Raw genomic sequence first — 23,226 nt, 5'->3', positions numbered from 1 at the left:
ATGAGAGATTTTAACCTATTTTTGATGATGTATATGACTGAAATTCTCTGTTATTATATTATATGACACACTGTCTGTTATACTAGTAATTCTGACATTACTTCATCAAAAATAAATCAGAATTTGTTCGATGATCCTTTGGTGAAACAAAATTGACATTGGATAGCCATTCTGATGCAAATTAAAGTTTGGACCCCAAATAAAAAAAACCATAATTTAATACCCTATTAAAAAATTTAACCAATAGTTTCAAGTACATCATTTCTTGTACAAGTTCATGTGATGATTCATTAAGGAAATTAAGTTAAGCTAATAAAGAATTCATACGTTAGGATCTAAATATGTCAATCATATTCATCTGGTGATTAACTGAGTTCATTACATAATTGAAAAACACAAATAAATACTAACACAGAACATAAAATTAATGAATTTCCTGGAACAATATCTTACAATAACAAATAATGTGATGATAATTTCTTTTTCATCATTATCTTTGCCGATGTTTTAGCCTGTTCCACTCCTGAAATGCCCATCAGCATAAACCAAATCATCGCGCAAAGTACTTCAAACTACTAGCAAGTGAAAGAAGTCAAGTTGGTATCGCAGCAACGATAAATATTGGCGGCGCTGTAACTGATATAAAATAATCAACTAAATATGCTAATCGAAATGTTTTTTGATGTGTTAACCCGGATTTATATTGGATGAGGATGTGGTTCGGGGAATAGATTAATTAGAAATCTATGGATCATTTCAAAGCTAGTGAATGTAATCACAGCGGCCGGAGTGGTGCGGATCAGGTTTGTTGCGCAACCACGATAAAAACCAGCAAGGCCCTCTTTTTGGAACACTTTCTTTACACAATCGACAACACCTTCGTATCGGACTTCTGAATGAAATCCCTGTTCTTGAAGCCTCGATCGAACAACCTACAATCGAAGTTGTGAGGTCCAAACAATATATTTAAAAAAAATAATACAATTTAGACGGAAAATTCAGAGCTCGGAGTACCTCATGAGGGTAAGTCATGGTTGATGCTGCTATTTTAGAGATTGATGAAGCTAGAGCAACATCAGCAGCACTAAGAGAATCCACAGTTCTATTGTCTGATTGAAAAACCAGATATGAATTCATGACAATGAGGCGTGAAATAATTGAAAACCGAGTTTTTGTCGAGAAAATTCGATAGGGGAGCCGGGAAAAAAAGAAATACCTTGGGCTGCTAAGTAAGCTTTGATCTTTTCATAGGCTGGAAACTGGATGGCAACATGACTAATCCCTGCCAATGCAGGCACAAGACCACTATACAGAATATATATATATATATATATATTAACACTTAGTTCAAATACTAGCAATAGTTACCCCAAAAAAAAAAAATTAATGTAATGCACTCAAGAAAAGAAAAAAAAAAATCATACAAAGAGAAATATCCTACCTGTAAAGACCACGGATTCCTTCTTCATGGGCTATTCTTCTCAATGCAGAGAAAGTGCTTCTATATGGCACAACACCCACCCTCAGTCCTTGAGTCTGTAGATAATAATGCAGCCAAAAGTTTAACGGAACCGGAATTCCCACATACAGAGTGTAGTATTTTAGAGTAATTCTTCAACAGAGTTGTAAAGTTAAAAAATAAAAATTTAAAAATTAAGAAAAAAAATCATTCTAAGTAATGTTTCACAGGTAAAAATCCATGATCATCATTCACATGCATAAAATGGAGTAGGTGTCACACACATACAAAGAAAATAGTATAATAGTTGTTTTCATTCATATAAATAAACATTTCCACAAGATAAAATCAATAGCTGCTGAGAGCATATTTACCGAAAACCTAAGAGAGAGCTCAATACATGTTTGAACTTTGAAGTACAGAACACAGCTTAAAATTTGGTGACATAACATTCACTAACAGAAATTCTAGAAATAATTGCTCCTAATACACCATCAGTCAACATGATAAGGCATAATGGTTTATAAAGTGATAAATTCGTTCATATTTCATTATTTATCAAGAATGATAAGGTAGATATTATCATGAGTCAATGGCAAAATCATAGCAAGTTGCTGATAGCCTGATACATATTAAATACTGGATAACACACATGAGACTTGCATGGATGAGTACCAATGCCTGGAAAAACGCTAAGATTAGTAATGACTAACTTCACTCCAAATTATTAGTTTCCAACAAAGGTAGTGAGAAATTTAACTATTTAAATGGCTTCACTATTTACACCATAGTAGAACTAATACACTGGCAAGGAGTGAAATGATTCTAGCGTGTGAAGGAAATAGGACAAGATAAGACTAGCACACTCATGAAGCGTGTGGTGACAGGAAGACAAAGCCAAGAATATAAAAGACAAGATAAAGTTGAGTGAAAAGAAAAGAAAAAAACATTATCAACCCTAAAATATTCGTCCACTTTAGTGTTCAAGCTTAGTGTCATGGTATTAATTTTACCCACAGAGGCACATAGCAAATTTCAGGGAATTATGAGTATGAAAAATACTAATACCATTCACTATGCACCTGAAATCTTGTCTTGACGACCCACAGTGGATTAGTGGCAATTGTTGTTGCTGCTCCTGCCCCGGCTGCAGCTATCATGTTTGCACCTACAGAAAGCTCATTGCTATCTGCAGACATTTGGATAAATAAAAATGTTAGAACCAATTATATCAATCAGAATGATAAAACTTAGTGCTGTTAAAATCAAGAATAAAATACACCACACACACACACACACACATGCATAAACTGCCAACTGTTAGGACAAGTTTATAGAACAACAGATGCTACTTAACCAGATTGGTATAAGGTGGACTAACCATTCGAATAAAGCACGCTTTTCAGTTGCTCATATACAGTAAAGTAAACCTGGTTGAAGACAGTAGATAATCCATGTGAATATTGATAGCCAATTGCATCACAAAGCAGAATTTAAAGATCAAGACAGTAAAGTCCAGCATCAAGAAGAATCAAGATGAAAATAATTCTCAATCACACAAAATTTTTAATCCTCTTCAAACATTTATTTTAATTTTATAATGTTAAAGACCAGTGGACCAATGACCCTTGTTATTCATAGTTATTCAACCAAAATCAGATGTCGCCATGAATCAACATATATTTACTGAGCCTACCATACTTTAAAATTAGTCCAGAACAGGACGGCTTTCATCATAGTAAATACATGACAGTGAAGGGTCAGCTAAAGCATGATGAAATTTAAGCATCAATTGCACAGTTCACATTTTGTAGCAGTAAGTGGTTTAAACTCTTCAGAAATACAAATGATTAATCACCATCTTTATTTCAGCTTCAACATACACTTAACAAATAACACAAGGACCTAGTATCCAGCATTTCTAAACAATCAGCCTGGTAGGATTTTTTAAATTATGGATCCCATCATCCCACATCTACATACCAGTTCATCACCCACAATGAGCTGGATTACAGTAGTTTTCAAATATAAGCTGAAATTTTTTTTTAACTGAAGCATAAACCCACCGTAGATGAAATTAGCTGAAGAGCAAAGGAGAGGATAACAAGGGGAATCTAAGTAGACAAACATAAACGCCCTTTGATAACATAAAGTTGTCTTTAATTCACATATAGCAAAAACAGGTCATCAACTGAATGGAAGTACAATGTTGATTGCTTTAGATTCTTGATTAGTGATAATAGAATGGAATGAGAAAATAGAACTTACTGCCCAATTTGGAAGTAATGCCAAAACAGTGGGTGAAAGACCACGGTACATGCCACGGACACCTTCCCTTTGGACTATTTGCTCCAAACTCCCAACTATAAGACTACCTGCTTAAAAAAGAATTACCAATTTCATTCACTCATTATAAGGCAAAAAACTACTGCTTTCCTGCAGAAAAAATAATGATAAAGCATATTATCATTGGGCAAATCAAAGTGAGTAATTTATTTACACTAACAAATCTATGCCTGCAATTTACTTTGTCCTGCTTTCTTTTCAAATACACAATAAAAGTGTAACAGGTGTAGAACTCACCTTCAATACCTCTCTATACGCTATGATGTTATATCTCAACCAACACGTTTTGATATTCCTAATGGATGTCACATCCTTCCACCACACATTCCTTAAAGAAATTATAAAACTGGATAGCCTCATGTTCCCAACAATTCTTTAAATCCAATCTTCACTAAGCTTTTAGTTCAAGCTACTTCATCGAGGAATAGTACAAACTCATAAAGATATACTCCATCCAAAAACTTATAGAAGAATTGATGAAACACTAGAATTCAAGGAGTGTTGCTTATTATATCTATATCTATACCTATATCTATATCAACTATATATATATATATATATAAGCCAGCTTGTCCACAATCTTACAAACAACTAACGAAACAATAATAAAATAAAAACCCACTACCAGATGTTTTCATAAAAGAAGATCCTTTATCTCGTTATGTCATTTCTTTGATTTTCAGTACTAACAATAGAAACACCCACGCCTCATTTTTCTTTCGCATGAAATTGAAAAGTCCTTTCCAAAAATACCAACAATTTCCACAAAATGCCTATACGAAACAAACTACTGGAAAACAAACTTATGCCATCGCATTAACAGAAACCCAACGAAAGAAACAAAAATGATCTCAAAGCTCACACCTTTCAAGCTGCCACTACCAAGCTTCGGCAGCCCATGAACTTGAAACCGGGTCTTGATCACATCCAAAGGGCACACAAACGTAGCCGCAATCACACCTAAAAAAAACCCCAAAATTCATCAAACCCCATCAAGAAAAAGCCCCCAATACCTCCAATCCAAACCCAGACGATCTCACCAGCAGCAGCGCCGGAAGCAGCGTTGCATAGAAGGCCCCGCGTGGACGGACTATGATGCTCTGGATGCATCGTTGCAAACCGATGTAAAAGACCAAGAAAAACTCAGACTTCCGCCAAATTCTAGGGTTACCTCGTTCTCGAGGGAGATCACCGCCACGTTCCAGCGTCGCATGGCAAGTAAGGCTTCTCCAGTGAGCTCCTCGAGGATCAATGGAGCTTGGGATTTATCGTTTCGATGGGATCGAAGAGGAGAGAGAGATCGCCATTGAAGCTTAGCTCTCTCTCTCTCTCTCTCTCGATCTCTCGAGGTTTGACGGGCCGGGTATGGATAAGAACAGTCTCCGTTGAACCCGCGAACCCGACCCATAAGACAATCCAGACCGTTGAATTCATCGGCCCTGAGATCGAAATCGAGCCGTTTAATTTCTATTGAACGGTCGTGATCGAAACCTCCAGTGACATCATTCTGACCGTTGAATCGTTCTTCTTCAATCGGACGGTTGTGATCGACAGATTTGTTCCTGACCCCTGAAACAATCCAGACCGTTGAATTTGTGGGGCCCAACGATCTCAGCGTGACCGTTGATCTTCAGTTGGACGGACAGTCAGGATCAGGAGACTTTTAAATTAATCCAGACCGTTGAATTTGATGACCGTCGATTATGATCCGGACGGTTAAGATTGGGAGATCTGTTCCACAAGCCAATCCAGTCCGTCGAATATGTGGGCCCTAGAGATCTCGATCTAACCGTTGATTTTCAATTGGACGGTCAGGATCAGGGGAGTTGGTCGTTGAAAGTTCTGGTCAAATTTACCGGCTTGAAATGCAAGTGCATTTAATTATTTAATAATTCGTATTTTTTTGCTAGACGCGGAGAAAATTATGAGTTTGTATATATTATTTAGAAAGGTGATTTTTTATTTTATTTTTTTAATTAAGAGTGTTTTTAATTAAGATTTTGTCACGTGTTGACAATTCAAATTAAAATTCTTTTCGTTGTATGATTATCTCACTTTTTAAATTTAGTTTATTAATCATTAGATTTCATTGCATAGTACCCTACAAATAATTTTAACACTGTTTATATATTTGCATAGTACCAAAATTTTTTTAATTGGATTTTAAAATTAAAATCCTGTAAGAAAACATGTTTTCTATAGTGTCACTGTGATCTATTATTGTTCTATTATTTATATAATTAATAGAGAAATATAAAATAAGAATATATATATACTTCAACGTTCGATATTTGTTGGAAAAAAAATATTTTTTTAAAAAATTAGAAATATAAATTTGAGTCACTTAAACAATTATTTAGGAGAGATTTATATGTTTATAAATTTGATATTTACCTCATTACCATCAATACTTTTGATAGTAATGGGGTAAATATTTTTAATTTTTTATAAATAAAATGGATAAGTCAGATTGGGCTTGTGCAAATTTGGAGTTAAAATTCTCAATACACATACTGATTTGGCGATAGTGAATTAAACCATTATATATATAATATTTAAAATAATAAAAATATAATAAAAATGATATTATTTTTTTTATTTTAAAAATCTCAAAACATACCAGAGACAACCGAATAAATGATGGCAAAAGTTTAATAAAATTTATATTTGAAATATTTATGTATTTCTTTGGTTGGCAAATGATGCAGTGTGGTTTTTGGAAATAAATAAATGGCATTGTCTATTTAAATGAGTTATTGTCATAAAAAACTTGATAATTTCTTAAAATAATAATAATAAAAATAAAAATATCTTCTCCACTAATAAAGTTTTTTTTTTTTTTCTATCATGAGGTCATTCTATATTGTACGTAACATATTCATGATTTAAGTGCATCAACTAAGAAAAGTCAACTTAAATGTTTTTTTTTTAATATGAATGAATAAGCAATACATACTCGATGTTCAGAAATTATTAAAAAGAGAGACAGTATAGAGATGCATCAGTTACAATAAGTTATTGACCTCTTAATAAAATTAAAGATGAAATCATATTTTTCCCACAGAATATCTACACACCAGTCGTGAACAATATTTAAACTGTGGTTGAAACTTATGCTATGTTTTGATTGAGGGTCGACGAGGAAAAGTAAAGTAAAGCGAGGGTTTTGGAGGGTCAGAGTCGGGCCTTCCCTCGTTTGGATTCGTATTTTTAATTTAACGAAGGGAAAGGAAGGGTTAACTCTGACCCTCCGAAACCCCCCTTTTCTTAGCCCCTCGATTTGGGGTGCCGAGGAAGGAGAACCTCGTAAAGATTTTTAAATTTTTTAAAAGACCTTATTACCCTTTATTTTTTTAAAAAAATTAATTACATAACACCATTTCATAAGTTTTTTCTTTCACTTTTTTCAATCTAATAAATAGTTGTATTTGAGAAGAGACAAAATTAAGGTATAAAAATAAAAATAAAAATAATAATTTTAATATTTATTAAAAAAATATACTTAAAGTGTGAATTTATTCGAGATAATCATAATGCATGTGTTTAAATAGAAATTAATAATTTTTATTTAATAAGAAGGGTATAATTGGTAAATCACATTATTATATATTCTTTCCTTTTCTTTCCCTCCCGTAACTAAACAAGGTTTATTAAAGAACTCTCCTTTCCTTTCTCTCTATAAAATTTGTTTATCCAAACGAGGGTTGAACCCGTTCTTTCTTTTCTCTCACTATCCCTCCCCTTCCCTTCCTTTACTTTTTCTTCGACTTTTGAATCCAAATACTATGTTAAACTACGGTTTTATATAGTGTAAAAAGTGATCAAATTTTCATTTTATTATTTTTTAAATAAAAAAAAAATAAAAACAAATTCAAAATGGGCTAAATGGGAAACCAGAAGCCAAGTTTGGAATTCACACTGGCTACACCGCTTAGACGCGGAACAATAAATACTAAAATAGTCCACTTACCTGGCATTCTCCAACTGGCTACCAAAGCCTCAAAACCAACAATCCGACCCTATTAACCTACTCCGGCGGAACAGCAGATACGCATAAAACAAAGAAGGGTATAATGGTAATTTCATGGGCAAAGGGAGGAGTCTTTTGGTAGATAAACCACCCCCGACCTTCAATTCCACGTCTCTCTGTTCGTGCGCATCTTCTTCTCTTTTTTTCTCAGGTATGAAAACCCCCTCGCTTTTTTATATTTATAATTTAGTCCTTTGAGTTCTTACGAGATAGAATGGGTCGTGAAAATTTAAGGAAGTTGAGGGTTTTTTTTAGAAAAATATCACATTGGAGTTTCTCTGTGTAGGCGTGTTTGGAAATTTTTAGAAAACCCCTCGAGAAACTTTTAATTAGGAATTTGACCACTGGGACAGGGACTAGGACGTAATATGACGAGGGGTGGGGTGGTTGCTCAGAAAAAGACACGGCGGCGGCGCGGCCGGCCGAAGGCGGAGGACTGTAGCGACGACGACGAGGAGTACGTCGTCGGAGCGGATGGGGAGGAGGAGGAGAGCTCGGAGGAGTCTTTCGTTTCGTCCGATTCGGGGAGTGGTGGTGATTCATCGGAGGTTGAGGTGGATTCGGAGGACGAGGAGATCGTGGTGGCGAGGGCGAGGTCGAAGCCGAAGCTGAAGCCGAAGCCGAAGGCGAGGAAGGGGGTGGCAAGCGGTGGTAGGCGGCAGCGGGGAGGAAGGGGTCCGGCGAGGAGAAAGCCGAGGGGTGGGGTCGGATCTCGGACGAGGAAGGCTAGGGTTTCGGATGATGATGATGAGGAGGATGAGGATTTCGATCCCGATGATGTTGATGAGGAGGAGGTTAGCCTGATCTCGAGTAGGAGATCGGTTTTGAATCCGTGTCCGAAGAGAAAGAGATCGAAGGCTTCTTTGAAGCCGAAGAATGATGCTAAGAAGGTGAAGAAGAGCACGGGAGAATCTCCAGAGAATAGAAGGGTTAGGGTTAGAGAGGAAGAAGATGATGATTTTGTTGAGAAGGATCAAAGTATGGTTTTTGAGAATCAAAAGAATAGGGGCAATAGAAGGAGGAAGAGATTGGTTGCGGAGGGTTCTGATTCCTCTGATTTTGATTATGAGGTTTCCTCGGAGGAGGAGGAGGAGGAAGAGGAAGAGGAGGAGAAGGAGAAACCTAAGGGTCAACCAAGAAGGAAGAATAGATCAAGAATATTAGATTCAGATTCAGAGTTTTCGGATTTCGTGGTTTCGGAAGATGAAGAGAAAGTTAGGGGGAGAGGTCGGCTGAGGAAGAAGAAGAAGAAGAAGAATGAGAGGAAAAAGAGAACAAGGTTGGCTGATTCTGAATCGGATTTTTCCGATTTTGTGATTTCGGATGAGGAGTTGAGGGATTTGGGAATTGGAGGAGAATCAAATGAGCAGCAAGAACAGCAAAGGCAACAGCAACAACAACAACAGGCAAAGAGAATTGTTGCAGAGAAGAAGGAAGAGGAAAAGGGGAAAGAGAAGGCAGAGGTGGATTCAGGGAAGCAGGTTTGTGGAATATGTTTGTCGGAAGAAAAGAAGACCACTGTTCAGGGTTTGTTGGAGTGCTGTGCACATTACTTCTGCTTTGCATGCATAATGGAGTGGTCGAAGGTGGAGTCCCGGTGCCCGGTGTGCAAGAGGAGGTTTGCATCCATTAGCAAGTCCGGGGGGCCGTTGAACCCAGGGCTAGGGAACAGGAGGGCTGTCATCAGGGTCCCAAAGCGGGATCAGGTAATTTGGCATATTGCTTGCTTTATTTAGCTCTAGATTGCATGATATGATATGTATCGCTTTTCGAGGTCCATGTCGTTATTTGCTTAGGCAAGCGACAAGATTAAGCTATTGGAAAAATGAGGATATGAAATGGAAAACTCGAAGGTTAAATTCCCCATGCATGTCTAGAGCTAGCAATTTCTGTTGATGTTATTGTCTTGCAGAACTGATGTTTGGCATAGTCTTGTCTAATGTGTCAAATACTTCTGAGACAGAGTATATCTGTATATGAATGCACATTGTGTTTAAGATTTCAGTTAGTACTATTTTTCAGGTCATGCCTCATGAATATACATACATCAAGCAGATTGGTCTCAGCAATGAGATGTTTAAAATTTGTACGCATTCAAGCATTTCTGTTGAGATTCCTAGTTACACGATCAAACTATTTGATGTTCTTGTTTCACCTTAGGAGTTATATATCATGCACATTTTTCACTTAGAATTTTCTGACAAGCAATAAAAATTAGGGTTATTCCTTCTGTCACTGCAGTTTATGTTTTTATTATTTTGAATTCTAGAATACCTGTAGTAATCATAGTTGTGAATTGCATGAATTACATATGTGTTTACATGACATGTATCTCATCATCTAAATGTTTAAGCATATTTCCTTTTTGATTTTTTTAAAATGTTTTCTTGATATTTTTGAAGGTTTATCAACCTTCTGAAGAGGAGATGAGAGGCTTTCTAGATCCTTATGAGAATGTAGTGTGTGTCGAATGCCAACAAGGTGGAGATGATTATTTGATGTTATTATGTGATATATGTGATACCCCAGCACATACATATTGTGTTGGTCTTGGAAGGGATGTACCAGAGGGCAACTGGTACTGTGAAGGTTGTAGGCCGATGGAGGATGGATTTTCATATGCTCAATTTTTTAATGGCATGGATCAAGGAGCGAGCAGTGCTGATCCATTATCTGGTCATTTCTCCTTTTCCGGGATTGACAATTATAGAAACACACATTCCAGCACAATCCAACAACCAATAACTCCTCAGGGTCAATCTCCATTTCTGGGAATTGATCTAAATGTTTCACCCAGATATCCATGGAGGGAAGAACATGAATGTGCTTCACAATCACCTAGGACCGGTGCATCGACTTTGTCTGGGAGACGTGCAATACAGCAAAGAATACGGATTCTGTTTAACAGATCAAGACAAAGCTTTGCCAGAGATGTGGCACATGAACCTGTGATCAGCTCAGGACTCCAACGAGGGGGACCTTTACCGCATTTGGACAGCCTGATTCACCCAAATCCTCTGCAAAATTTATCAGATTCTGTCCAGTTCCGACAAAACAGTGGCCCAATCATTCAGCAAAGTACAGTAAATGAAGGAAGTAGTTTCCGAGTAGCAGATGGGGCCAAGGAACAAGTGCAATCTATGGTGAGAAGTCAAATGAAAAGCTTATCCCGGAACATCACATTAGGTTAGACCTATTTGTCCTTTATACATAGTCACTGTGGTTATTTTCTTTTTATACACGGATCACCTCATTATTTCAGCTATATGAAAAGCTTGTCATTATTGATTAGTTTTGCATGGCACTGACTGTCTATTTCTGATACTATATTTGAAGATCGGGCTACTTACAAAGATATTGCACGACGTTCTACCCACACTATTTTAGCAGCATGTGGAATTGAACATCGCAGAGAAATTGTGACGAGCCCAGTTCAGCTTCCAAATACCTGCATTCATGATTCTGAAGACGGACCGGGAAATCTGATGAAAAATTGCTGCTCAGCTTGCTTTTCCTTGTTTGTGCAAGGGGTTGTGGAGAAGCTGATGAAGGATTCCTGAACAAATCTCAGATTGAATTCATCCATGAAAACCATCAACAGCAATTGATATAAAATCTTTAATTCTTTATTTCTCTTTGGGGGATTCTTGTCAATGCGTCGGTGGTTCGCAAACAACATTCTGACTTACTTCGCCGTGTAATATGACCGAAAATGTGAAGCCTTGTGCTCAAGGATGGATGGACAATTACCAAGGGAAAACCAGATTCATGTCTTTAGCTTCAGAAATAAAAAGACTTGAAACTGTGCAGCAAGCTTCTTACTTTGAAGATCAAGGGTGAGGTATACATCACATTACATAGCCTTTTGCTTTTTTCTATTAAATAATTTTCTACCTAAATTGTCCTTGATCATTCCCAGGAACATGTCCCTATTTTTTTTCCTTGTTAAATGAATGTTGTATTGACAGGCCAGCCAACATTGTGCTGTGTGTACCTTCTTCTAAATACCTTTAATTCTTTTGTTGTATTCTCTATCTAATTTATGTTTACTATCAATCATTTAATCTTTGATAAAAACTTGTCCAAATTCCAATTTTTAGGCATTGAAACATCATTAATTTTTCTGCAATCTTTATTTAGAAATTGTGGAGGTGAGTGATCTGATTGTTTGTTCATCTGAGGGGGTATGTATGGAATTATGTGAAGTTAGAAATGTTAAATATGACGTAATAAATATGAAGATTTTATAGCTATATTTTAGAATCTAATATTTTTTGTCTTATAAGAATTATAATCAACAACAAGGCGTATATATGGCATGATTTTTCATTGTTTAATATTTGGAAATAATAGAAGGAATAATGACGTCATCCGTAACAAGTTTACTTTTTTAGCCCTGAGAATTCTTTCTAATTACGAAATGGAGTTCGATCTGGAAACGGGAACCAAGAAATCCAGAGAGGGTCGTCGTCGTCGTCGTCGTCGTCTGCTCTTCTTCGTCCTCAATCCCTAAACCCTAACCCTAATTCGCATCACATCGCCATTGCTGACCTTGCCCCTCCAAACGCTTGCGCTTCGCATCCTTGAATCCATTGATCTTCGAAGCTTTCATCATCAATATGGTCGCCGGGGCATCGTCCCTCGGCCCGCGTCTATGGTGTGGATCGATTCTACAATCCCCCAGCCTTGAGACTCCAGCTCCAGCTAAACCAGCAGAAGCTTCAGAAGCAGCAACAACAGCAGCAGCCGACGTCTCAGAAGGCCGCGGCGGTGGATAGCCGCGTTGAATCCGATGATTCGTCGTCAAAGACCTCTGTTTCCTGCTCTTCTTCATCGTCTTCATCTTCTTCTCCGTCGCCGGGGCAGCCTCCGGCGGCAGCTGGGAACCTGGACCGGTTTCTTGATTATACTACACCGACCGTGCGGGCACAGTATTTTCCCAAGGTTCCCTTTTTTCCATGGTTTTTGTTTTAATGGAGGCTTTGGATTAGTGCTTCTTTGGTTTGATAATGGGTTTGTTGGTGTGGATGGTGCAGACGAGTGTGAGGCAGTGGAGGAGCTGCGAAGGAGTGGATTCGTGTCCTTACTTCAACCTTGGAGATCTTTGGGAGTCGTTCAACGAGTGGAGTGCTTATGGTGCTGGGGTGCCGCTGGTGTTGAATGGCAGTGACAGTGTGGTTCAGTACTATGTGCCGTACTTGTCAGCTATCCAGATACTTGTGGATTCATCCCGTCTGATCATGAGATCAAGGTATGATTAGGTTTCCTATGTCTGAATGAAATTAAAAGTCTCTCTCTCTCTTTCTCCCCTTGATTCTTCCTTTCTTGTTTTTTTGGTGAATTCTGTTTGCTGCTATGCAATCTTCTACCTCATAAAATTTCACACTACATTGGGTCTCCCATGTCTGAATGCAAGTAAAAGTCTCGTTTCTTAGTTGTTTTTTTCTCTTGTTTTATAATGAGTTCTGTCGCTGCTATGCCATCTTCTACTTAGTAGAATTTCATGCTGCTGAAAATGTGGCATTTAATTTAAACTTCTTGGAAGTACATCAGAAGTCACACTCACTAGAACTAGTTTCCTAAGGAGTGTGAAATGGATATGTTTTGTCAGCCATGATTTTTTTCTTTATGTACATTTGAATGTTACTTCTTTCTTGTGTGCCTGTGTGGGTGCGCATGTCTGTGATGATTTGAAATTGCATTTCTTGTCGATGTTGTAGCAGTTTTGACACTTTTAAGAACTTTTGTATCTTTAAGTTAAATCTAATTCTCTAACAACCTGTAGACAATTAAGTAGTATAATACAGGGGTGCCTAATTCTGTGTCCGCTTATAAATTTCTTGAGTTTTGTTTTAATTTATGAAATTTTCGTGATAAAATGCCATTCTTGTTGCCCCTTGGCCACTCAAGTTCTGGAGCTAACTTTGAAAGGAATGCTGCTCTACTTTATTATGTACTTGTAATCACCCGTTTCTTTGTACTTTTTTCCCACAAGAAGCAAAAACATTTTTTGCTATGTTAAGCATAGACCCACGTCATCAAGGTTGGATGCTTGCCTTTCTTTTGAGAAGTAGAATTCTTAAAAGGATTTTGATCCGCATTTTGAACAAAATAGTGCAAATAACACATTTTGGACAATCATTTGGTTCTTAGAAATACTTTATTTTCTTCATTTTTTTCGTCATTTAATGAAGTTAACCTTGAACAGATTGTTAATGATTACATTTCAACATTTCAATGATTTGTCATTCAATTTTATTGGCTCACAGCTATATCCTTCAATGGAAATGTATGAGATTGTATTTTGTTAAGTAAATATTTTATTTGAGCCTTTTAAGCCTAGATTTCCAATAGAAATATAACATTATCTTGTAGACTAAATCAGTCATCTGATGCCCTTTTTCTGTCAATGAGTTTTTTGACTTTGTTGATCATATGTTAGATTTGGATGGTCCTCTCCCCCAAACTTAGTAGAAGATGAAATTCATTACAATAAGTGGGCACTATGACTTTATTATTAATATTAATATTAATATTATTATTAATATTATTATTATTATTATTATTATTATTATTATCATTTTGCCTCTTGACCTGGCTATTCTTTATGATTATATTGGTGCGAGATGAATGCTAACAGCGAAAATTGTATAAGCATAATATCTGCAAGCCATTGCTCTCTTTGGATTGAGCAACTGTTTTGGCTTGCAAGATTAATGTTTAGATAGTTTAACACCTTTTCGTAAATTCTTGTGTTTATAAGGGTAAAGTTAGAATTAGAAGTTATTAATGTCCTGAATTTTAAGACTTTTATTCTTAGGGTAAGGTTTTGTCTTGAAATATTTTTTTGAGCCCCATAGTGGAAGGGGCATGTAAAAATAGAAGGGGTATTGGATTGCTTTTTGGCTCAGTCATGCTTGGCTTAACATGAATGTAGGATGAGTGCTAAATTAAGCTATGGATTTTGGACTTTAAGAACCTGCATTGCCATGGACTTTAAATGATGAAGATTTGTCAATTACAGACATGGGTTTTAATGGAAGAACTGGACATTACACATTTTTTGTTCATTGATTGCATTTTGAATTTTTAAGCTCAATTAGGTTATGTATTTGTTTACCTTTATGGATGTTTTATTTGTAAATATCTTTTATATTGTGTTGATGTGGTTTTGTTATGACTTACGTGCTTTAGTCTTATTCATTCAAACTGCATCCCAGTTTAAATGTGTTTTTTTGAGCATGATGTTTATTTGACCACTAACTTCAATTGAATGTATATTATTTTCATTTAGATATGAAGGAGTTTTGGTATCTTTGATGGTTACCCTTTACCAATTAGCAATAAACAAATGTTCTTTTTTTTTTTTAATTATTTTTGTAACAGAAAAAGTTGATTTGAGGGACATAATGGTTTTCTTTTTAGGACTAAAGAACCCACAACTTGGGCAATCTCATTCTCCTCCAATTTCATTGGCATTTTATATAAATTTCAATTGTCTTACACAAATCTTGAAAATCTGAAAAAAAAAAGAAGTAAAATCATATATAAAATGATTAAAGCCAAAAGATTGCAGTCTGAAACTTTTGCATTGCAATGTTGTTCCATAGGTTTCCTTGTCAATATCCTTTGTTTTTTGTAACAATTTATTCTATACAAAGTCTCACACCTCTTGAGGGAAGTGGTCATATGAAATTATCTCTTTGTCACTATGGTAGCTTAGATAGAGATGGATTGTAAATAGCTAATTGATAGATCATTAAGCAACAAAAACTATTGGCAATTGTAATTTTTGAAAAGTTGGGATTAGGAAATAGTTTCTAAACATTTCAAAGGTGTAAAAGCATCTGTATGGCCATTTATATGCATATCAACTTGTGCCAAGGCCTGTTATAGTAAAATGTAAAGCAATTCCTCTAGTTTCTATGTGAAAATATTGCATCAAGGCCTTTTATATTGCTATATAGATTAAGCATCCTTCTCTTGCTTGGGTCATCAATATGAATGTCGGTGTTAGCCTATCTTTATATGTTGGTTCAGTTGCTTTTAAAACTTTGATTGAAATCACTACCAAATTCTAAACATGCGTATGATTGTGCTAAACCCCTTTTTTTTCTTTTTCATTATGTAGATTGGGCATCTCACCTTTGCTTGAGGTGATCAATATTACATCAAACTTAGCATATCTTTTTCATATCTTGAGATGTGCCTTTGTTGCTTTTAGAAACATCAATATTACCAGTAGCCAGGTCCAATCATATCTGACTCCATGCCATATAACTAGTTATTCTATATTATGCTTGCTATTTCCTATGTGTAAAGTCTGGCTCTTGGCAGGCTCCTTAAAAGGTAAAATGATAAATCTCTGTTTTGGAGTAATACCTCTGATTTTCTATTTTATGTGTTATTATCATGTGTTCTAAAAGATTAATTAGAGAATTTGTGTGTATAAAAATGATTTTGATCATCATGTAAATTGCTTTTGACAAATGAGGTTCATGGCCCTATTTGCCTAAAATAAGGGTGTGATCTTATATCTTCAAAGGAATGTCATTAGGCAAATTGCATAATTTACTTTTTTATATTATATATATACACACTTAATGCAAAAAAGCAATTGATATATATATATATATATATTGCTTAAAAGAAACCTGTCCACCACATCCTTATAGAATTGTTTGATGATGCTTATGGAAGTGTACAAATCATAGCTTACCTACTCAAGCAGCATTTCCGGTTGCTAATATGGTTTGTAAACTCTTGCATGTATTATGAAGGCGACCTGGTGAGGAGAGCGATGGTGATACTTGCCAGGATACAAGCAGTGAGGGGACTGAGGGTGAAGCTGATCAGAACTTAAGGCCAAGCAGCAAACATCCTGTATGCCAAGAAACCTTCTTAAGCGATGATGTCGAGTTCTGTAACTTAGCTGAGCGACCGATATTTGAGTACTTCGAGAGAGATCCACCATATGCAAGAGAACCTTTAGCTGACAAGGCAAGTTTACTCTTGATTTCGTTTTGCCGGAAGAGGCTTACATTTTTCTTTTTTCTTTTTGACAATATTATCTTTCTGCTATCATGTTTGCAGATTTCTTCTCTTGTTAGTAGATTTCCTGATCTGAAGACATATAAGAGCTGTGATCTACTTCCTGACAGTTGGATTTCAGTTGCTTGGTACTCCTCCACAAGAACAAATTTATCCATTTCGAGTGCTAATTGTTTTTAACATCACAAATATCTTCACAATACTTCAGGTATCCGATATATCGAATACCTGTAGGACCCACATTACGGGATCTGGATGCTTGCTTCTTGACCTTCCACTCACTGGCCACACCTTTTCTAAGTAAGCCACATACTCTAACATCCCCTTCTTCAATATTGAAAATAAAGAAAAGAGAATTAGATCATGAAATGCATTCATGTTTTGGGTTGTTTTTGTCAGGCACAAATAAGATACATCGGGAGGGATACAAGAATGAGATGCCAACGGAGCTACGGTTGCCCACATTTGGGTTGGCTTCATACAAGCTCAAGGGTTCAAGTTGGATTTCCAACAGTCTTCACGAGCCGCAACAAGCAAACTCTCTACATCAAGCTGCCGAAGACTGGCTTCGCCGCCGTCAGGTGGATCACCCGGACTTTCGTTTCTTCATATCCCGGCCTAGATGACAACCGGTTTCGTATTTTTACAAGCACCAAATGAATGAAGCCTTTGAATCTAGTTGTCTCCTCCAGGCTATACATACAACAAGTAAGCTCTTTTCTTCTTGTTCTCTTGTTCAATCTCCAACCATATTTTATATGTTGTTTTAAAGTGATTAAGATAGTATGACAGAGAGATGCTTTTGGTAGTGCCATGAAGGAGCCATAGAATGAGAAAAAGTAAAAGAATTCATAGGGCTTAAATATATATATATATTTTTTTAAAAAGCTTATTTTGATTTGCCAATGCTGGATAAAAATGTTCCTTTGTTTGTGATGTTGCATTTTGCTAGTTCCCTAATGTGTTGTTTCCTGTTATTTAGATATTCATAAGCATAATTTTTTTTATAGAGTAATTGTTAAATTTCTTTTGATATTAACATAACAAGAAATGAGGGAAAGAAATTGTGCTAAACTTATGATTTTTATGGTTAAAAAAAAACTTGGCTAATTGTTTTGTTGGATTTTTTATAAATGCAGACAAATTAAGAAAATTATGTTGAACAGTCATTAAGCTTTTAGCATATAACCCCCAACAATCATTATAGTAAAATAACCCGTTAAAAATCATATTTGATCACATACTTAATCTTTATTAAAAAAACAATATTTATGTATCTATATATTTTTAATGGAAATTAAATCACAAAATTTATAATATATATATATGTATATATATATTTTTGTTTTCCAATTTGAATAAAGTGGAGAGGTATCTGATAATTTATATTGGTCTTTTTTCATGTATATATCCCTTGTAATTCACCTAAATATTTTTATACCCCTTCATACATTGAATTAGCCGTCAACTTTATATGTTACAATCAGATAATTGAAGGGAAATTTCATGGACTAAAATTGAGAGTAAGAATTGGATAAGTTTGAGCAAGATTCGAACTAGGATTTGAGTCCAATTAGAGTTATTTATTTATTTATTTATTACTATTGATGGAGTTTGAGGATGATTATAACTAGACTTTGGGCATTAATAGGAATAGGATTTCTCAGTTATATATATATATATATATCGATTATGTTATGTATTATTATCACACTACCGCTCTATTTGTTTTCTATTTTTCCTTTTCTTAAATAAAGATAGCAAAACACTTGCTTTGCTTATTGCAGTAACACATGGATAATGAGGATGTTTTTTGGGAGATCTTATCTTGGTTACCCATTCAATCTTTGATGAGATTCAAAAGTGTGTGCAAGGTATGGCATGACATAATTTCACATCCTTACTTTATTACCATTCACTACCAACATCATTTCAATCAACAAGAGACACCAGGAATTATATTCCAATATGGATATTCTAAAGAATGTCGTAGATATTCTAAAGAATATTTTAGTTACTATTACTCAATCAGAAGTGATAAACTCATATCACTCCCTGATCCCAGTCTCTCTGTCATCAAACGCCATGTTCCAAAAATATTAAATGTTGAAGATATGAAAGTTTCAGCTTTATGCTCTTATGATGGTTTAGTTCTTTACCGAGTTAAGGTTTACACTAATGGATTCAAGTTTTTATTCCATTATCTATGTAATCCCTTTACTTTGGCTTTGAAAGAAATCCCGTGCCCGGATAAAGAGTTTGATAAATCTAGCATAAAAAAGATGTTCTTGATCTCAAATCGCCGGGTTATCAGTGTAGAGCATGTAAAGACCGGCGAGTTCCAACATAAATATTTGATCAAGATGTATTCTATAGAGACTAACAAGTGGAATATTTGTGGGACATCTTTCACTAGAAAATACAAGTTAAGTTACTTTCAAGGTTGCTTTTGGAATGAAGCGGTTAACTGGATTTCTCATTCTCCCAGTATCTATGGTATCATCAAGGTTGTAGTCTCTTTCAATATTGAAACCTATGACATGCATCAAATTTTAGTACCAGACATGCCTGCAGAAAAGCGATGGCGTTTTCATCATGTCGGAGAGTCTAGAGGCCACTTATATTTTGTTCGATGTGAAAAATACAATTTGGTTTTGCAAATATTCAAGGCGGAAAAGAATTATTCTGGATGGTCGATCTTATATCATGTTGATTTGAGGGTAAATCCTGTATTAAAATCTATTCATCCTTCAGCAGATTGCACTTTCCTGTGGCTTTCAGGATTAACAAAAGATAATGATAAATTGTTAATATGCACTGGAAGAAAAGAATTTATTTGCAATCTTGCCGATCAGACCGTCTATCAGGCTACATCTAGGTTGGAAGGAACCCGTAGACAAAATCTTCGTCAATTCTTTATTCTGTTTCCAATTCATCTTACTTTGATTTCACCATGATGAGATTTACATTTTTATGTTAACACAAAATCATGCAATGTGACTAGTGTCTTTTTGATTTTCTTTTAGGTCAATAAAATTTTTTTTATTTTATCAGAGACTATTTTTTTATTATATAAACAATAAATTTATGCATGGTTGGTAAAATGAATGTTACAGTGTATGATAATTGTTTTATTCCAATTATTTGTGTTTTTTTAATAAAAAATCCACTTAACTCACCTAAACAATTTTTTAATTATTGTTCCATTAAATTTTGTACTTACAATATATCAGTATTCCAACTCAATAGTGTATAAAACCTGATATATTGCAATTTGTTTTTGGAATATATCTTTTATCACAGCATATTCATTAAAGGAACAAGATCTCTATTAATAAATTAAAGAAAAAAAAAATTACTTAACAAGCATCTCAATACTGTAAAAGTAAATCACCTGAAAAAACCATTGTGATACCTGTCCAATTACATTATGGGCAGCAATGAAATGGTGCAAACTTTTTTTTTTGAAAAAAAAAGTGATAAGCACCTGTTTTTATGAGTGTAAAGTGTGACATCACCTGTGATTTGATTCTTCTAATTAAAATTCGAACCCATACTACTTTATACATCACACGAGAGATTTATTTTTAATGCTGCTAACCACTTGAGTCAAATAATTGAGTCAAATAATTTCAACATGCCGTTTCTTTTTCACCCAACCCAGTTTAATTACCACCGCAACAAAATCACTGGTCAAAATTCCAACCAAACTTTATACAGAAATTCACCATCTGTGAACCTAAAAATAGTGAATTAAATTTCAAATTATACACACAAAGGTTTTCCATATTCAATCAAAAGCAGCCACATCAATGTTACAACAGAAATAATTATATGGTCCATACCTACCAGATGTTGCTAAAAGAACAAAAATATCACAGTTGTTGATTAAAACAAACCTCTAAACCAGCACAAATCAAATAACAAAAGTTTATATTTCCAAGAAAAGAGTCAAGACCAGTAAAACACACAAACAAACACCATTTTGAAACACTAAACATGTTTGATATCTGTATCTCAAACATCTAAATGAGTAAACTAACATGATGTTGGAGTACTTGCTAAAATGGTGATCAAAAGCATGGTGCTCCCTAACAAATGTTAAACAAGCATGGAGATTTCCAGTTTATTCCTTTAATTGTCAAACAAAACTTCACATTTCAGTAAGCTAATGATCTACAAATCATGATCTCTACTCTCTAATCATATGCACTCTACACAACAGGGAGCCCCCAAAGTTCTCTGTAGTTCATTGAAAAAATTGGAAGCTATTTACTTGCACCCTCAATTAAGATTTACTTGTACCCTTGAAATTTGTACAATAAAATTGGAGTTTTGTAAACAGGGAATTTTTTTTTATTTTTTTTTAAACAATACGATAATCCACCGCATGCACCCAATTTGTTACACCTCAACTTTGCATTGGAAAAAAATCAAACACTTGAATTAAATGCTTTATAGGTGAGTGTGGTTCAATAAACAGGGTACAAACATACAATAACAAGAGAAAATTTGTTGCAGAAATCTCATTTCTGCATTTTCAGCATACCTTAACCTTTGAATTGCCATTCTCTGCGACACATCGGACAGTGTGGTTGAAGAGTCTGCGAGTTCACCCATTTCAGGATGCAATGAAGATGGAAAGAATGGTTGCAGGCTCCCCAGATTAGGGGGCAATCATCGCCGGGGAATTTACAATCTGGGCAACATCCATCAAAGGCCATTCAACATATCCCGCAGGTTTCATCTTGTGCATCCCATGTCCATGATGCTACAGCATGCCATTGCAGTAATTTTTACCTTCATCGTGTCACCTAATAACTAAACAAAAATGATAAAAATAAATCAAGGTTGCCTGAATTCTTTAGAAGACGACAATTACATAAATGATATTAAAACAGTATGAGCTGAGATGAGGAAAAATTTATCCTTCGCTATCCTATTGCTAGTAGATAATTAATTTTCTTTTCATGAGATTCCATTGAAACTGTCCTGCATGAGTTCACTATCCTATTGCTAGTATACAACAATGCTAAGTTTCTTAAATGGCATTCACTTTCTCAAAGAGGAGTAGGTAAGCACCATGGTATAACCATCAACCTTTTGTCACTCATCGTTAAACAAGCACATCACCAAAAGTAAAAATGAAAACAAGTTCCACAATTAAAAGAGCTCATCGACTTTTATATCAACCTTAAACCCCATAAAGAACAACACAACAAAATATATAGATAGATTTAAGAAAAAGAGATTATACAGCTAAAGTGGCATCTAATCTCAAGGTACAAGTGCATAAATATTATAGTTCCATGCTATCAATCTTCAAATTTACTTTTTGTTTTCCTTGCTCTTATTTCATGAAATTTCCCAGGAACAACTCTACATACAATTCCTGAAGAACAACACCATAATATACAGTAAGATTTATATGAACCAAGTATCATACATATAAAGATTTCTTCTTGTTTTCCTCTCCATTAATTCAAGTCCACCTTGCATCACCATTAATTTTTATTCCCATCATTTGCAAGTTCTTTCATTAATCAAAAAGAAATTTTTGAAAAATCTGACAGTGTTCAGGATCATTCCCACAAGCATTTCCAAGAAACAAAAATTAAATGCAGCAATAAAATTTTTGCGCGCTGAACACTCTCTCAATGTTCAAGATCACTACAACAAACATTTCAAAAAAAAAAATTCCAATTTTCCATTTCTTTACTTTACTCTACTTTCCTTCATTCATGGGATTCAACGAATAAAATTAAATTTTTTTCACAAGATATTAACATAAACCATGAATGGCACATCATCATCATCAATCTTAGACCTAATCCTAATCACACCCATCTTAACAAAGTTCAAATCAAAGAAGATAGACATACAGAGAAACTCAAATCAAAACAAAATCACAGCTCTATAACACGGAAATCCCAGCATAAAAACCCTAGAGAGAGAGGGGGAAAGAGAAGTACCAAAGGTCCCTGAATTGGATTGAAGAGGAGATGGAGAGATCGCCGCCGATGATCGGAGCAGGGGAGTGGGGAAGCAAGCCCTAATCCGAGGAAGCAAAGTACTTTTCGCATTAAAACCCCTGAAAAGTGTAAAAACTTGTCAACTCTCTCAAATGACCCTCTAAATTTTAAATTTCTTACAAATAAAAAATCCTTACAAGTCCCTATAATTATGTACTTTCTGCCTTTTAGTCTTTCTTATATTTTTAAGTACAAATAAGTCCTGATATTTGATCAAATTGAATCATTCTAGTCCACAACAATATTTTTGAGGTACAATTAAGTCGTTGTAATTTACACTTGCCCATCTACACCGCGGACTAGAATGA

At 35.2% G+C, this 23,226-nt stretch overlaps 3 protein-coding genes and 1 pseudogene across 3 annotated transcripts; 2 read left to right on the top strand and 2 right to left on the bottom strand.

Moving 5' to 3' along the window:
- Window positions 1–332: 332 nt before the first annotated feature.
- LOC120273962 (nicotinamide adenine dinucleotide transporter 1, chloroplastic-like) lies at window positions 333–5,160 on the bottom strand. Its single transcript, XM_039280712.1, has 9 exons — window positions 4,846–5,160; window positions 4,670–4,765; window positions 3,728–3,834; window positions 2,841–2,889; window positions 2,542–2,648; window positions 1,442–1,536; window positions 1,217–1,305; window positions 1,015–1,109; window positions 333–932 (listed from the first exon to the last, which is right to left on the bottom strand). Exons 1-9 carry the CDS (start codon window positions 4,913–4,915, stop codon window positions 699–701), a joined length of 942 nt encoding a protein of 313 aa, XP_039136646.1. The 5' UTR covers window positions 4,916–5,160; the 3' UTR covers window positions 333–698.
- Window positions 5,161–7,928: 2,768 nt separating this feature from the next.
- On the top strand, window positions 7,929–11,874 carry LOC120273373. Its single transcript, XM_039280000.1, has 4 exons — window positions 7,929–7,986; window positions 8,189–9,541; window positions 10,238–11,021; window positions 11,172–11,874. Exons 2-4 carry the CDS (start codon window positions 8,204–8,206, stop codon window positions 11,393–11,395), a joined length of 2,346 nt encoding a protein of 781 aa, XP_039135934.1. The 5' UTR covers window positions 7,929–7,986; window positions 8,189–8,203; the 3' UTR covers window positions 11,396–11,874.
- Window positions 11,875–12,434: 560 nt separating this feature from the next.
- On the top strand, window positions 12,435–18,804 carry LOC120273747 (the record flags this gene model as incomplete). The annotated part of the gene is made up of 7 exons (XM_039280449.1): window positions 12,435–12,779; window positions 12,872–13,086; window positions 16,616–16,835; window positions 16,929–17,014; window positions 17,095–17,186; window positions 17,286–17,594; window positions 18,674–18,804. Coding segments are annotated over 6 exons (1,185 nt in total), but the record flags the coding sequence as incomplete, so codon positions are not given.
- Window positions 18,805–21,216: 2,412 nt separating this feature from the next.
- On the bottom strand, window positions 21,217–21,679 carry LOC120273746 (annotated as a pseudogene).
- Window positions 21,680–23,226: the final 1,547 nt, after the last annotated feature.

This window comes from Dioscorea cayenensis, chromosome 12 (genome assembly GCF_009730915.1).
Source record: "Dioscorea cayenensis subsp. rotundata cultivar TDr96_F1 chromosome 12, TDr96_F1_v2_PseudoChromosome.rev07_lg8_w22 25.fasta, whole genome shotgun sequence".
In the NCBI taxonomy this organism is placed as follows: Eukaryota; Viridiplantae; Streptophyta; class Magnoliopsida; order Dioscoreales; family Dioscoreaceae; genus Dioscorea; species Dioscorea cayenensis.
Note: the sequence above shows the minus strand (reverse complement) of the source record. Positions and strands in the feature narration are given on the sequence as shown.